General features: G+C 39.1%; 2 protein-coding genes across 2 annotated transcripts in view; one reads left to right on the plus strand and one right to left on the minus strand.

The window, feature by feature from the left end:
* Positions 1 to 4,801: 4,801 nt before the first annotated feature.
* LOC120589230 (proline-rich protein 36-like) lies at positions 4,802 to 16,027 on the minus strand. Its single transcript, XM_039846740.1, has 6 exons — positions 15,950 to 16,027; positions 14,068 to 15,629; positions 12,825 to 12,952; positions 12,611 to 12,718; positions 10,632 to 10,714; positions 4,802 to 5,452 (listed from the first exon to the last, which is right to left on the minus strand). The coding sequence occupies exons 1-2, from the start codon at positions 16,025 to 16,027 to the stop codon at positions 14,805 to 14,807; spliced, it is 903 nt and encodes a 300-aa protein (XP_039702674.1). The 3' UTR covers positions 4,802 to 5,452; positions 10,632 to 10,714; positions 12,611 to 12,718; positions 12,825 to 12,952; positions 14,068 to 14,804.
* The window catches only part of CDH2 (cadherin 2), a 196,711-nt gene continuing 195,570 nt past the window's right edge, over positions 15,597 to 16,737 (plus strand). Inside the window, exon 1 of the mRNA XM_039843957.1 lies at positions 15,597 to 16,085. Coding sequence (XP_039699891.1) covers positions 16,026 to 16,085 — 60 coding nt within the window. The 5' untranslated portion in view covers positions 15,597 to 16,025. The remainder of the gene's footprint in view (positions 16,086 to 16,737) is intronic.

Below are 16,737 nucleotides of genomic sequence, written 5' to 3' on the forward strand. Positions count from 1 at the left end.
CCAGCACTGGTGGCAGTTGGCCTCAGTTCATGGTTTGGCTTCTTGAGGCACCTCCGAGACCAGAGTGAGTGGCGGCCACCTGTAGATTGCTTGGTAACTCTTGCCAGGTGGCCTTGAGCAGAGTACAGGCTGTGTCTGAACTTGGCCTGCGTCAGGGCCCCTCCCAGGAGGCCCCCTCCCACCAGACACTCCTGGTGGCCAGCTTCACACTGGGGCTGCATACAACACACTCAAAGGGAAGATTGCACAGGCACTAGAGCCCTGCTAAAGCCAATCCTGCTCCATAAGGCCAGTTCTCACAACCAATCAGCCTGAGGGTCACACAGCAGCCCTACCTAATACATAGAATAAACACAGGGAAGCAGCCAAAATTGGGAGACAAACAAAAATGTCCCAAATGAAAGAAAAGGACAAAGCTCCAGAAAAAGAACTAAAAGAAATAGAGACAAGCAATCTATCAGATGCAGAGTTTGAAACACTGGTGATAAGGATGTTCAATGAACTTGGGAAAAGAGTAGATGATCTCAGTGAGAACTTTAACAAAGAGATAGAAAACATAAAAAGAACCAGTAAGGAATGAAGAATATAATGACTGAAGTGAAGAATACATTATAGGAAATGTATTATGTAGATTTTGTGAATCGGAGGATCAAATCAGTGATTTAGAAGATACAGCAGCAAAAAACATCCAGTCAGAACAGCAACAAGAAAAAAGAATCCAAAATAATGACAGTAGTTTAAGGGACCTCTAGGATAACATCAAGCATACCAATATTCGCATCATAGGGGTCCAAGAAGGAGAAGAAATGTAACAAGGAATAGAAAATCTATCTGAAGATGTAATGATGGGTAACTTCCCTAATCTGGTGAAGGAAATAGACATACAAGCTGAGGAAATGCGGAGTCCCAAAGAAGATGAACCAAAAGAAGCCTACACCAAGACACATCATAAAAGACAAAGAGAAATTCTTAAAAGCAGCAAGAGAAAAGCAATCAGTTACCTACAAGGGAGCTCCCCTAAGACTGCTGGCTGGAAAGAAACATTGCAGGCCAGAGGGACTAGCATGAAATATTCAAAGTGATGAAAAGCAAAGACCTACAACCAAGATGACTCTACCCAGAAAGCTATCATTAAGAATTGAAGGACAGATAAAGAGCTTCCCAGACAAGAAAAAGCTAAAGGAGTTCATCACCATCAAGCCAGTATTACAGGAAATGGAGAGATTTAAGAAGAAAAAAGGATAAACAATATGAATAATAAAATGGCAATAACTACTATTTATGAACAATTACTTTAAATGTAAATGGATTAAATGCTCCAATCAAAACATAAGGTGGCTGAAGCATGATAGAACAAAACTCTTACACATGCTGCCTTCAAGAGAGTCACTTCAGATCAAAAGACACATACAAAGGCTGAAAGTAAAAGGTAGAAAAAATATTTCATGAAAATGGAAACAAACAAAAAGCCAGGATAGCAATACTTATATCAGACAAAATAGACTTTAAAACAATGGCTATAACAAGAGACACTTCTGGGTATTTATTTGATGAAACCCAAAAAACTACTTTGAAAAGACATGTGAATCCATATGTTCATTGCAGCATTATTTACGATGGCCAAGATATGGTGGCAACCTGAGTGTCCATCAATAGATGAATGGATAAAGAAGAGGTGGTACATATATACAATAGAATATTATTCAATCATTAAAAAGAATGAAATCTTGCCATCTGCAATAACAAGAATGGACCTAGAAGATATTATGCTGAGTAGAGTAATTCAGACAAAGAAAGACAAATGTCATATGATTTCACTTACATGTGGAATCTAAAGAACATAATAAACAAACAAAACAGAAACAAACTCATAGATACAGAGAACATTTTGATGGTTGCCAGCTGGGAAGATGATGGGGGAGGAGTGAAAAAAGGGGAAGGGAATAAAAGTGCAAATTAGTATTTGCAAAATAGTCATGGGGATGTAAAGTATAGCATATAGAATACAGTCAATAATATTGTAATAACTATGTATGGTATCAAATGGGTACTAAGTTAATCGGAGAGATCACTTCCTAAGATATATAAATGTATAATCACCATGTTCTATACCTGAAACTAATATAACATTGTATGCCAACTGTAATTGGACATAAAAAATTATTTTAAAAAATTAAAATAAAAAAACTAAAATAATATAAAGAAGGAATTAGGTAACAAAATTAATAGAAAATTTAAAAAATTAAGAAATATTTCCAAATATTTAACAACTAGAATAAAAACAAATGTCTAACATTATTAGCTAATATCAAATAAAATTATAATTGATAAATACAATATAACAGTACTTTTAAAAATAAAATATCAAATGCTGATGAGAATATCAATAGAAGAAAAAGTCAACATATCTCCAAGGGAATATCGAATTTTAAAGTCATAAATAAATCTTAGAACTAGAACTTGACACTACCTAAAAAATCAAGTAGGATTTATTTCAGAAATACAAAAAGAGTCAATATTATGTAATTTATTACGATATTCAATTATTAGGTCAATTAAGAAAATCATAATCATACATTTGAATAAGGCACTGAAATAATTCAACAGTAACAATTATTGAAAACACCATTAGCAAATAATAAGCCATAAACATGACTTAAAAATATTCATTATCATACCTTTCTAATGTTTAAAGCCAAAGGAGACTGGAATTAAATGTGGGGGGAAAATGATATCTAACATCCTTATTAGAAGGCTTTAGTCAATGCTAAAAGACATGACACAGAACTAAGAGATTTAAATACAAGACACAAAGAACAGTGATTCATCTAAACAAAATCCAAAATGACATCTCATAGCAAAAGTATACAATTATTATTTTTTTATTTATTACAAGAGAAAATTCAAAAACAATAGCATGTTCATATGCAGGTAATAGCAAATGTGGAAATAAAATTACATAAAGAATCTCATTGTTGCAACAAAAATATTAAATCTCAAATATTTATTATAATAAACACCATTTAACAGATGAAGAACATTATAAATATTTTCAAGAGATGTAATGGACTTTCAAGAGAAAACAATATTTTACAGATATTATTTATTACCAAATTAATTGCTAGTTAACGCTACTCAAATAAAAATTAAATGTGATTTGGAGTAATTTAACAAAATAATGCTAAACTTTTCTGGAAGAAATATCAGGTGAGAATAACAGATTTAAAAAAATAAGAAGAGATAAATATTCTGATATAATGTATTATAAAGCTTTAACAATTTAAGTAGCATGGAGCTGATGCAAATACAGAAAGACCCCGATCAATGGATAGAAAAATATATTCCAAATCAATTAGTGAATACTCTTGGGACATTAGTCTAGTATTTAATGATGGGGTTGGATGTGAAATTGAATCTTCACTTTGCACTTTTCATCACTAAAAATCTGCAATAGACATGTACTATGTGCAAGAATTAAACTTTTGTTAATTTGAGCCATTTGAGTTTTAGGGAATCTGTTAGCACAGCTTAATTTAGCTTATCTGAACTTATAGTCATGCTTCAAGATATAATTTTTTTCCAGTAAAGGTTAATGCCGACTCATATTATGAGCATAAATTTGAAATTACCTTGGGTGAACCAGGGGATTCAGTGTCTTATGGAACTAGGGTGCAAAACCCTATGCTGCCAGTAGGTGTCATGATCTACATAATGCAGTGCAGGCTAAATATACCTGGGTTTTGAGTTAGGTGCCAAAGATATGAAAAAGTAAAATAAATGTTACTATTGGCCAGAAGGTAACTCTAAGTAACAATATTTTTTAATTAGCTGTATTTATCAGTTGTACAATTTTTAAATTTTGTGCATTGAATTCCTTCAATGTGGAAATTTAAAAAAAATATTTGGTTTCAGTGTTTGTCACACTTAACTTGGTAATTGACACAAGATCATTGAATCCATTGTTAAATCAGTTAAGTAATTTATGCACAGTATTCTAAAATTCTAGTACTAGTACAACACCCTCTTAACTATCTATCTATCTACATATATATATATATATATACATTTTTTTTTTTTTTTTTTACAAATAATTAGACTAAAAGCCTTTCCTCAAAACAGTGCCCCAGCGACAATGGATACCTAATCTACCAAGCTTTCCTGGTAGCTTTACTTGTCCTTAGTCTTTGTTCCATGCATGTTCATATTTGTGCCAAACATTTGTCAAGTAGCCCATGTGGGTCTGTTATGGCAAATAAAAAAGCAATAATGGCAGAAACATAATGGATAGTTAACATTTTGAATGGTGTCCATAATAAACAGCTATGAAAGTGCCTTATGAAAATTGACTCTACCCAGGAGAAACATTCCAGATACATATATAACCTTCTATTTTACAAAATTAGATATAACCTTGGGAAAACTTCCTGAAGACCACTGCCTTATACCAATTATCATCAATTACGTCTCTGTGAAGGCAAAGTATATGAGAAGTTGTTCCTTCTCCAACATGTGTTTTCCTTTTAACCTGATGTGTTTGTCTGTAAGCCTATTGGTGTTCCATGATAGATGCCACAGAAACTTTTGTTTTTTGGACTAATTGGATGACTTCAGTTTTTAGAGCTGTCAGCTTGACAATTTTTACAAGTTTTAAGTTCCAGCGAAGTAAAATTTCTAAAATTAAAGATAAGTTCTACAAAACATGAAAACTAGATGGTAAGTAGCTTTAAAGATGTGAAGAGTTTGTTCTAAACTGTGAGCACCTCCTAATGACTGGTTCAAAAAACAGGTCATACCACACCCCTTTTAGGATTAGGCATTTAATCAAAGCATAGAAAAATTCAACATGTGGATAACTGAGTGTTTTTTTGTTCTTTCCTCTCCACTTATTCCTTCCCTACTTTCTTTTTCTTGCTTGTTTTTAAGGTATTGTAAACTGACTCAGAATAAATACAGATTTTTAAATACAGCATCAGTCAGAAAGCTAAGAAACTATTCACCTATGAGTTTTGGAGAAATGCTTAGTGAAGAAGATTGTGGTCAAAGGCAAATATATTTAAGCGAAAATAGAAGTTGGGAAGATGGTAAATAAGGATGTAAATGTTTTTATGTTCAAAATTTTGCATAAAGATTTAAGAATTTGACTTCTGGAAAAAATATTAATTATGATATTGGTTGTTTAACATAAATGCAACATTTTGGAGGACCATACCTATTTTGTACTCTTAGAGCTGGGGTCCCCAACCCCCAGGCAGCGGCCTGTTAGGAACTGGGCCACACAGCAGGAGGTGAGTGGCAGGCAAGTAAGTGAAGCTTCATCTGTATTTGCATCCGCTCCCCAGCGCTAGCATCACTACCTCAGCTCTACTTGAGATCATCTCAGCTCTACCTCAGATCATCAGGCATCTCATAGGAGCACTGGTCCATGGTGACCAAAAAGGTTGTGGATTTCTGTCTTAGAGAATGAAGATTTTTTAAATACAAACTTTTTTTAAAAAGCAATAATTTTGGAAAACTGAAAATAGCAAATACATTTTTTACTTTCACTTTGATAATACAATTTTGCTATATTGATTATGGGAGATATTATCCAGAACCTGAACTGAAGAATTTATAGAGGAATGCAAAGGGATTTCTTAAAGGTGTATCACATGCAAGCAACTGGATTAATTTTGTGATTCTTAAAAACAAACCAAAAAATCAAGAAAAAAAACATGTTCTACAGGGGGACATCTTAAAGATTTTAGCCAGGGTCTTGGATTATCCTTTCTAGGCTCTGCTGACCAAACTGAAGACTTTCCTGCTTATTCATATCTAAGGCATCTGCTTTCCTTAAGGCAGGAGCTATATGAGCTCATCATCTGTTCATCGCTAGCTTTTGCCAGACACATTCAATATAAAAATCTCATTGAATCCTTTAAGGGCCCTGCTCCAGCTCATCATCATTCTCTGTCCCACCAGCCTGTCAGTTGCCCCATTGTTTCTTTTCCCATAAACTCTACAGTCTGTACAGAGCTGATTTAAAAGTCTGCCTGTCGTCCGTAGAGCTACGGGTAAATGGAAAAAATTGGGGGCATTGGTCTGGTATTTTGTTCTCACTCTCAGATAAATCTCCAATTTGGACACAATCTTTTAAAAAGTCACCATCTTTCAAGAGTATTTCCTTTATAATTAAAAAGAAGTGTTTTGTTTTCCATCTGCATGTTAGTAAATGTGTTCTTACTAGCAAGTAGTAACCTATTCGATTTTACTGAAAGGTAAGCTAGATATTCTAAGCAGAGAGATATATTTCTTGGAACTGATTCTTTTGGTGAAAGAGCGAATGATGTCTATGCATCTGTTAAATGGATAGTAATATCTCTTTTTAACTCCAAGCTTGAAATCATCACTTGTATAAAATCTCTATAAATTCTTATAAGGTGAAGTGATGACACATTGTTGAATAACAAGATGATGAAATTCAACCTCGTAAGACTTCAAATGAATAATATAAGACCTATACTAAGTGAAAATGAAGAGGAATTAAAGATTCAATCAGCGATTTTTCAACAGCAGGACTGTTAGTGGGTAAGGTATTAATGAACTCTCCCACCAAGAACTTGTCACAATATTTGGGGCAAAGGACAGTGACGTCACCTATTGGTTCACATACATTAATAGCATACATTGCCCCCAATGATAGCTGTCTTTTTCTAAGACATTTTAGCACTCACAAACAGTACAACATCAGAAAAAAGATGGTGACGATAATTACGCTAAATGTCGTTGTTACTGAGGTGTTTCAATCTCATCTACTCCAAATTTCAGGTTTAGATTACCAATATTGTAAATTTTATTTCATTATTATTTACTGGAAATATGAATCTATCCATATTATACGAATAAGTACTTCATTCTGGATTGTTTCAGCTAGTGTGAATACAAATGAATACAGGGTGAATACATCTCCATGGTTTGTTTCAACATAATGTGGTAAAACTTTCAAAATGGTTTTTTATAACTATTATTATATCATGTTGAGGACAGAGCATTTAGATTCTTTTTTTTTTTTTTTAAGTTGAAAACTCTAGGGCCTAAACAATGATTTGGGACTAGATAACCTGTGGAGGGGACACTGTTTCTCATAGAACACGGAGAAGCGGGGCAGGGGGCTTTCATTAACTTCAGGAAGGAATGAGTTACAATGGAAACCCTAAACTGCCCCCAGGGGCATGGGTCTGAGTTGAGACATGTGCATCTAACCCTTGGGAAGGGGTAGTTGACCCACTCTGATAGGGAAAAACTATCAGTAGTCATCCAGCCTCCAAAAAATCACCTAGGGCTCTTTCTTTCTTTTGTCAAGGAAAAAGTCACGATTAAATCTGGATAGAGATATGTAAGGTTAAGGCACCCACAGAGTGCAGTGTTCTTTGTGAACTTCTACAGTACAGAAACCAGTCCCAGGAGGCATCTAGTATAAGCCAGGGAGTAACAACCCGTTTCATGCCAGTGTGAGAGGACAGTGGGTTAGAAGACATTCTGAGAAGAAGGTTCTTGAAGAAAGTCTTAGTGACAGGCTCTGAACTCACTTGGCCCAAACAAAGCTGAGGCTAGATAGGACGGTTTATTGAAAACTGGGAGGATTAAGTGAGATTCTAAAATGCATACTAAATAACTCTGCAAGAAAAGCAGCAGACAGTAAACCAACATGATGTCAGGAGAGGAAGAAAACTTTAAACAATATATAAAGAGAGAAAAGAAGCTCTCACATCCATGAAACACAAGAACATGTTTCTATGGAAGAAACCACCAGAGAACAACCAAAAGCTCTTGGAAATCAAAAATATGACCAAATTTTCAACAGAAAGGCTAGAAGATAAAGCTAAAGAAATCTCCCAGAAAATTTATTTAAGAGAAAGAAAGGAGGTGGGAGAACGACAGAGATAAGAAAATAATAATCTGTGAAGTTCTATACCCCCCAAAAATCCCAAGTTCTAGAAAATAAGAAAAAATAAAATAAAGATGTCAACATGCATCTTCTTCAGCTAAAGCTTAGACATCTCATTAACATATCACTAATGCTTGTTTTTGACTAAAAAAAGAGGCTATGAACTACAAAGAGTCATTTTACATAATTTCCACCTTCACAAAAATAAGAGGGTGATTTTAAAAGTGTAACAGGTTTTTAATATTTGTTGAGGTAACGATTTGAGAACTGAGAACAGCAGCACACAACCCCACCAGCAAGCATCTCAGAGTAAAACTTTCTGTCAGAGATGACTTGCACTTCTTAAGAGATGTGCACATATATCTGGGAGAGGACAGACTGAGCTGCCCTGCAGGGACTCTTAATTATCAGTTGCCCTGTTGTGTGGATCTTCCTATCTGTTCTGGATGCTGAAAGGCTGTACTGATGCTCTTGTCCAAATTCCATGTCTCCCTTTTTTATTCCTGGCATGACTCACTCCTAAAACTGAACGAGTATTTATTGAGCAATTGCTAAGATTATGGCCTTGCCCCTATCTTGTAGTTTGGTCATAGTCTGCATTCTGTGTACATCGTTAGCCCCTTCTCTCATTAGAGAGAACAAACCTCAGGTGCTTTAGTCTTTCCCTTCTTCTGATGTCTAGTTGTATTCATTTGTCCCTCCTCTGCTTGTCCCTTCCCTCATTGTCTTGATGAGCAGACACTTTAAAGTACTCTTACCTCACCTGGAGACATTGTATGTCCTAGTGAGCATCAAAGAGTTTGAAATTTCAAATGGCTTGGATAAATTAGTTTTTGAATGCAAATAAATGTTTATTATTGGCTGTCATAACAACTTTAGAAGTGAGAATATTCCCATCTTCTGCAAATATGTTTTTAAAAAATCTTTCTCAAGGATGACTCAAAATAATAGACCACCCAGAAAGATAATGCTTATTTGTGATAATCACTCAGCTCCTTTGAGCTATGTAAAGAATAGATCACAGTGACATACATTATAAATTTTGTAATAAATGGAATTATTGTTGATTTTTTTACATTCACTGTTTAAAAAGAAAACTCAGACTGTATCTTCCCAGATAGTACTGCAATATAAGGAATCATATATGAATGATTATGGTACTTACAGTGATTATTTAACTGAATAGCATTTTATGAAATGTCCATGCATAAACAAGTGTTACCTTTGTCAGGGCAAGATAAATATGTTATTTTCAAATTTTGTGGATAACTAAAAAGAAGGACAAAGATTTAATAAGCACTTGGTGGTTTTTAGGTTGTGCCATATCATTAAAATATGACTCAACTTTAGGAACCAAATAATCATTCCTTTTCTGATCCAGACAGCCTTAAAGAATTCCACGTATTTATCTAGAATTTCCCTTGAAGGAACTAAATAGGCTTTACCAACATTCTTTTCTTAGTCATCTCAGTATTTCTGTGAGAAAAGTGGAATTATTTCTATTCTACAGATGAGAAAACATGTAAAAATTAAGTGATGTATTTAAGATTATTCAGCCAGCCATAGACCTGGGAAGAGAATGCTGGTGTCCTGAGCCTAAGAAATTCTCTACCAACTGCCTCAATATTCACTGCACGAAAGGGCACAGCTAGTATAAGTTCAGATACTAAATATGTTTTACTATCCTCTAAACACTGACAGCTGTATTTCAATACTTTCCAGAAGGCAGATATTTGCTTTTAAAAGGCCACAGGGGCAAAAGTTTGGCACAACTAAATGTTACCAAATTCTTCAGTATAATTTTTTTTTTTTCTGAAGATACATTTGTCTTGAGAAATAGGCCTTCTGACTTTTAAGTAATCCAAAGTGCTGCTGCTACCCCATAAATACCTGTGCTTCTGGTGCAGAAGGTAGATTTCTTAAATATCATATTATTTTTTCACATACAGATGATCTTTGAGCAGACTCATGAAATCAACTATGAAAACTAGACTTGGGGAACACAGACAAAAAAATGGTTCAAGAAACGACAAGGGCCAGGTTCACAGGAGACAAGTTCTAAGTAAAATAAGCTTTAGTCCTGGTCTTACTATTATCAACTTATGAGATAACTCAAAAAAAAGAGCAATATGTTAATATTGACAATATTTTTCCTATACTTTTATATTCTTACATTTTTTTTTGTTGCATCTTATATAGCCACCAAATTTTTATTACTTTTTTAGCCTGTCGATTATTGACTCAGCTATTTTTACATTAGTAATTTTGTATTGGTCTGTAAAATTTGAGCCTCTCAAATAAAACTCTGATTAAAAGCCTTGATTTTATTTATTTATTATTATTATATTTTAATACCTATAGCACCTGGTATTCCTAGGAGGTCTCCCATTCAAGTATTAACCAGGCCCAACACTGCTTAGCTTCTGAGATCAGACCAGATTGAGCACGTTCATGGCCGTAGACAATTTTTTTATTTTTTAATTGCAGACGAACTGGAGGAGATGAGAAAAGGCTTCACTAAGATTCTTGGGTAACTGATCCAAATCCTTAGTGAAAATAAGCATATTTAATAAGGATATAAATAAAATGCTAAGTCCCTACTATGCTCCACTGTGTTCATATCAGGCTTTCTTAAGAAATACTGGTATATTTTTTCTACATTTTGAAGATACAAAAAAAAGAGCGTTAGAAATATTTAGAAACTCACCCTTGACTCTTACTTGACCATATGTACTTTGAGTTACTCCCTTGGTTATATTTTCCATGAAAACATTGTTTGATTTTCAAGTGCTAAAAAAGAAAGAAAAAAGGTAAATAATATTTCCAAATAAAGTATATTTTAAAAAAATAATAAAAGCCAGGTTTTTATTTTAGTATTGGAACAAATCATGGCTTCTCTGGGTGAGTTCCAGATGAATGGCTGGCTTGTACTTTACAGCCAGGTTGTACCAAAGATAAGGATTTTGAAATGCTGGAATCATACTAAATATGGTGAGATGATGACACTGAGAAAGGTACATGAGCACGGAGACCAGCAGAAAGAAGAGCAGTTATGTCTCCAATCTTATACATCTAGTAATCCCCCCTTATCTGTGGTTTCACTTTCTACAGTTTCAGTTACTCGTGGTCAACCATAGTCCAAAAATATTAGAGGAAATTCCAGAAATTGACAATTTATAAGTTTTAAATTGTGACCCATTCTGAGTAGCGCAATGAAATCTTAAGCCGTCTAGCTTTATACTGCCTGGGATGTGACTCATTCCTTTGTCAAGTGTATCCATGCTGTACATGCTCCCTACCAATTAGTCACCTAATAGCCAGATGGGTTATCAGACTGGTTATCAGAGAGAGAGAGAGAGGAGAAAAAGTTCACACTCACATAACTTTTATTACAGTATATTGTTATAAGTATTCTATTTTATAATTAGTTATTGCTGTTACTCTCTTGCTGTGCCTAATTTATAAACTGAACTTTATCACGGGTATGCATGTATAGGAAAAAACAATATACATAGAGTTCGGTACTGTTCAAGATTTCAGGCATCCACTGGGAGTCTTGGAACGTGTCCACGACAGATAATGGGGGGACTACTGTACTTTGAAGAACAAAATGCCTGAAACAGTGGAAAAATCCTCAGTGTCATTGAATTTTCTTTTTCTTTCTCCTAAACCTCCCTCTCATTCCATATATAGTTGACCCTTGAACAACTCTGGGGTGAGAGGCACCAGCTTCCGTGTAGTCAAAAATCCATGTATAACTTTAGACTTTATAGTTGGCCTTGACTCTACAGTTGGCCTTTGGTATCTGCGATTCAATCAACCACAGATCCAATACAGTATTTTTGATCTGGTAGGGAATCCAAGATTGAGAAATTGCTGTTTGGAACGTGAAAATACTATTTCCTATTTGCATTTGGTTGAATTCACAGATATAAAAACCTTGGACACAAAGGACTACTTTTTGAAAAATATCCATGTATAAATGGACCTGTGCAGTTCAAACTTGTGTTGTTCAAGTGTCAACTGTAGTTGAACTTTCTAAAGTTAACATGGACTTCCTAGAATCACGTAAAGAGACAAGGTCAGAGTCTAGGTAGAGAGCCTGTGTCCCATCGAGGGTCCCTACTTATCAGCTGATACCCTTATGCACCTTGTTAAGCCTGTGTTCCTGTAAAATGAGGGGAGTCTCATAGTCTGTGTTTAAGTTTCATTTAGAAAATTTCATAACTCTGTAAAACGTGTATTACCCAGGGACTATCAGCTTTAATGAACTAATGCTGATTGGGGAGAAACTTGCTAAATGAAGAATACTTCCTAAGGGAGAAGGGACAATCCTAGCTTGTCCTAGAGGTTAGGAAAGGAGGACATATGGAAGAGGGTCTTCATTCAATATTTGGAAAGAACTCTTAGCTGGGTGTCAGAAGTAGAGACAAGTGTGGTTCCTGCTTTGAAAGGACATGCGTGTGCATGTGTGTGTGTGTGTGTGTGTGTGTGTGTGTGTGTGTGTAGGGGTGCTGCTACAGATAGACTACTACTCTATGGCATTTGTTTCCAAAGTGAGGACCCTTTTATACAGATGATGTAGTTGTACATTTAGCACCTCTTGTTGAAAAGACACATCAGAACAAAGTATTATGATTTACTTTGAAATGAATGTGTGAAATGAATCATGATAGCATCACATACCTATGAAAACTGGCTATATGTGCAGGAGACATCATTTATTCAATCTTTCCACAATGCTTGGTGCACATATTCATTTGTACACCTCTTGTAGTAAATCAGCAGCAGCCCCTGGGTCAGAAATAAGGGATTAGGCTGATTTTAGGTATATGAGCCCAGCCTTAGTTTTTGTTATTATTATTTTTCTTGTCTTCTCCTCTCTTCCTCCACCACCTACCTATTGTTTCTCTTGGTCACTGCCAAGTCCCCAACAGCCCTGTACTTCTGCTGGCTGATGGAAAGTTAGTCTTCAGATTGGCACTGCTTTGAGTAGAGGATGAAAATCTGAGTTTGCTCCCCTTTTGCCTGGAGAAATGAATGGCCCCATTAGATTATCAAGTGTGGTGCAATGGAAGTAAAGTTGTGTTAGGTGCCAAAGTCAACACTAAATCTACTTTTATTAACATCAAATGAATGCACAGTCTCCAATAACATGATTTTAGACTAGGCTACTCCTTCCTCTGATAAAGGGTTGATTAGCAAAATTTAGCTGACCATGTGATCAGGTTAAACCCAGGCAAGATTCCAAAGCAATTTACACCCACTGAAGAGTGAGAGGCATGTAAGCTGGACCAAAAAAAAAAGAAAAAAAGCAAGTGCTTACCTGTATGATCAAAAATTATTGGAATCAGAGAATTAGTTGAATAACAAGCATTCTAAAGCAGATTTTGAAGTTATAAAAAGAGTTTATTTTATTAGAGGAATGATGTTTAAATGTTTAATCACAATGGCAATGAACATCAATGACTAATGCTGGGAGTGCTGAGGATGGTAAGGCCTCAGGTCCAGGATCACAATTTAATTCTTAAGCATGGAGATAGGATCTATAAATCCCACTTTGGAGTACAACAAACTATATCCCCATATTGCTACTGAATGTTTTACTATTATGCATGACTCCTTGAAAATGGAACTTATATTCTATTGCAAGGAGAAGATTTATACCGATTAGCAATAGTGTGACAATAATATCCACGAAAGAAGAGAGAAAAAAAAGAAAAAGCCGAGCCTTTGGTCTTTAAATTAACATGACCTTCCTTATTCTTTTGAGAAAAAAGCCAGGAAATATTTTTGAGTTTCATTAAAATATGGCCTACAATATTGTTTTAATTAAAATTGAATAAGTGTCCCTATAAATATTACATTTTAAAAAGCCTAACAAGAAATAGTACATTATTAAAAGTCGCATCACTTATGTCAAAGAAATTAGTGCTTGATTTTTAGAGATTCAGCAAGTTCTTAAATGACTCTGAAACTTAGATTCGAATAATGTTAATACTTCAGTTACCCAAAGCGGAAAGGTCATATTCACTAATTGAAAGGGAGTTTGATAACCTCCAAAGTGTTGAAACGCTTAGATAAAACCGATATTTTTATTTACCTGTAAAACCTAAGAAAAGAAAAGTTCTGGAAAAAATTACCTTGCTAAAATCAATTGCTCTTCACCCCTCCCTCCATTCCACAAATGCTTGTAACCCAAACTTGTAAAGTCTCTCACTTTTTGTTCCACTCCAAGTTCATGTCTTAAAAGAAGGAATTAAAATCCTTTACTTGGTGCGAACTCTGCATCAGTTATTTTATCTTTTTAGATAATCCTATTTTCACGCCCAGTTCTGGCTTTTAGGTTGCTTCCTGCCTTCTTTTTCTTTTCTTTTTTCACTGTTGTTGTTACTGTTGTGGGGGTGGGGGTAGGGGTGTCGGGTGGAGGTCAAGTCCCTGAAATTGTTTCCTAAAAAATGTGAACTGTACCACTAATGAGTAGAAATATAAAACGGAGACTTCAAATAAAATAACAGGCACTCTCAAACTCCCAGAGGGAACAAAAGAAAACAAAACAAGAACACAAACTTGGGCCGTTCCGGTACATCCGCAAAGATGAGAGAGGAACCAGCACCGGAGAGGAGCCGCGGCCTCAGTCCTGCCGGCCCGCAGGTGGCTGGAGGCAAGCGCCTCAGACAACAATGGACAGGATAGGCTTTGCCTGCGTCGCTAGTTTGCTGTGTCTGCCCTGGCCTAGAAAAATAATCTATCTCGAAAGAACGACAAAACACAGAAGTGTGCGTTCGGCTACCAAGGAGGCATGCCTCCCGATTCCTAATCTCCGAATCCCCATCGTGGTCCAAAGAGAAACCTGCCACCAATCAAGTTCATGCGCAAGTTATTTTATTTCCCGCAGCCCCTCCACCTGCCCGAGCGGAGCTCTGTGAACCCTTGGTTTCCCTCCGGCGACCCCCCGTGGGCTGCAGCAAAAAACGGGGCGCTTAGGCAGGGCGGGGGCGGGCGGCTGCCGTGGATCCGGCCGGTTACCACTGCAGCTTAGTCGCCTCCGATTGGCCACCACGCGGGCGGGGAGGCACAGTGAAGGAGAGAGGCGGGGGCGAGGGCGGGCGGCGGCAGCAGCGGGAGGGGATAGGAGAGGGGAGCGGGCCGCGCAGCCGGGCAGCGCGTGCGGCGAGCGCGGGGAGAGCGGCGGCGGCCGTAGCAGTGGCTCGCCCTGGTCGCGCTCGCAGAGGCCGAGTGGGGTGCGCAGGCGGCGGCGGCAGCGCGAGGTGGGGCGGCGCGCGCAGTGAGCAGCGCGGGGCGAGAACCGGCGGGCGGGTGCGGGCGCGCAGGCAGCAGGTTTAGCCGCGGCAGCAGCTTCGCGGGACAGAACCGCGGCGGTAGCGGCCACGCCGACCCCTGGCTTCACCTCCGCGCGGCCAAGGCCAGAGAACAGTCTCCAACTCGCCTGGGGACCGGAAAGGGGAGCAAAGAAGCTGCCCTCAGCCCCCACACAGCAGAGACGCCGGGCGGCAGGACTGCTGTCCTTTGTGGGCGCAGCGCGCAAGACACGGAGCGCCCTCCCCGCGGCGCTCTCCCTGGCGTCTTCGTCGTGGCGAGCGGCCCTGGAGAGGGGACCCAGAGGAAGCAAAACCTCGAGCCCGAAACCTCGCGTTGCGAAGCTCCAGTGGAGCACCAGCCGCTGCACTTCCACCTTCGCATCCTACACGGGCCAAGATCCCCGCTGCCGCCTGCATTTCTCCCGGCTTCTGCTGAGCTTTGGGCCAGAGCAGAACCTCCTTCGCTGCCACCGCGGCCGCCTACACATACGCACACACACACGCGCGCACACACACACGCACGCACGCCTTCTCCCCCGCCTCCTCCCCGGCCCCTTGATCTCTTGGTCTGTTTTATTACTCCTGGTGCGACTCCGCAGACTCAGCGTCCCGCTATTTGTCATCAGCTCTCTCTCCATTGGCGGGGAGAGGAGAGTAGCGGAGAAGGGGGTGGGTGGGGAGGGGGGTTGAAACTGCCTGGGGCCGTCTCTCCGCGCCGCTGTTGGTGCTGCCGCTGCTGCCGCCGCCTCCGGCTCCTCGCTCGGCCCCTCTCCGCCTCCATGTGCCGGATAGTGGGAGCGCCGCGGACCCTGCTGCCGCTGCTGGCGGCTCTGCTTCAGGTACGCAGAGGTCCCCGCGGGCCGGACAACGGGTCGGGTGGGGTGGGGCGGGCGGCGCTGGGTCCCTTTGTTCCCCGCGCCGCTGCGGGGCCGGGCTGCGCACCCCGGAGGGAGGTGCCGCACCGCGCGGCGGTGAGCTGCGCAGACACGAGGTTCGGGCCGGGCGCAGGGGCAGGGCTGCAGCTGCTGGCTGGTCTCCCATGTCTCTCTTAGCGAGTCCCGAAGAGGCCGATCGCGGGCCCCCTCTGTACCTCCCTCGGGGTAGGGAGAGCTCACGCGAGGTGTCTCTAGGCAGCAGAAGGGCGAGGTAGGAAGGATAACACCCCGGTTTTGCAGTTTTCTACAAACCTCTCCCCTCTCCTTGCACTTTGTTCCAATTTTTTTTTCGCTGTTTATTTTTGCAGTAGCAATTCTCAGTCTGGTGTCTTAGTTACGGGACTTGCCTCCACCCCACCCCACCCTGGCACCCGCGCGCCTCCCGGTGCCGGAGGGCTCTACTGTCCTATTGTCTTTACCCCAGCCCAGAGTTGCCTCCTGTTCCTGTTCTCTTGCCATCACAATTTGCAGTGTCGGTCCCACTGAAAGAAAACCTCGCCCCTTGCCTTAGAGGAGTCTATGCGGATCGGCGCCTCAGCACCTAGCTCCTGGCCCA

The sequence above is a fragment of the Pteropus medius genome, unplaced genomic scaffold (genome assembly GCF_902729225.1).
Source record: "Pteropus medius unplaced genomic scaffold, Ma_sr-lr_union100, whole genome shotgun sequence".
NCBI lineage: Eukaryota > Metazoa > Chordata > Mammalia > Chiroptera > Pteropodidae > Pteropus > Pteropus medius.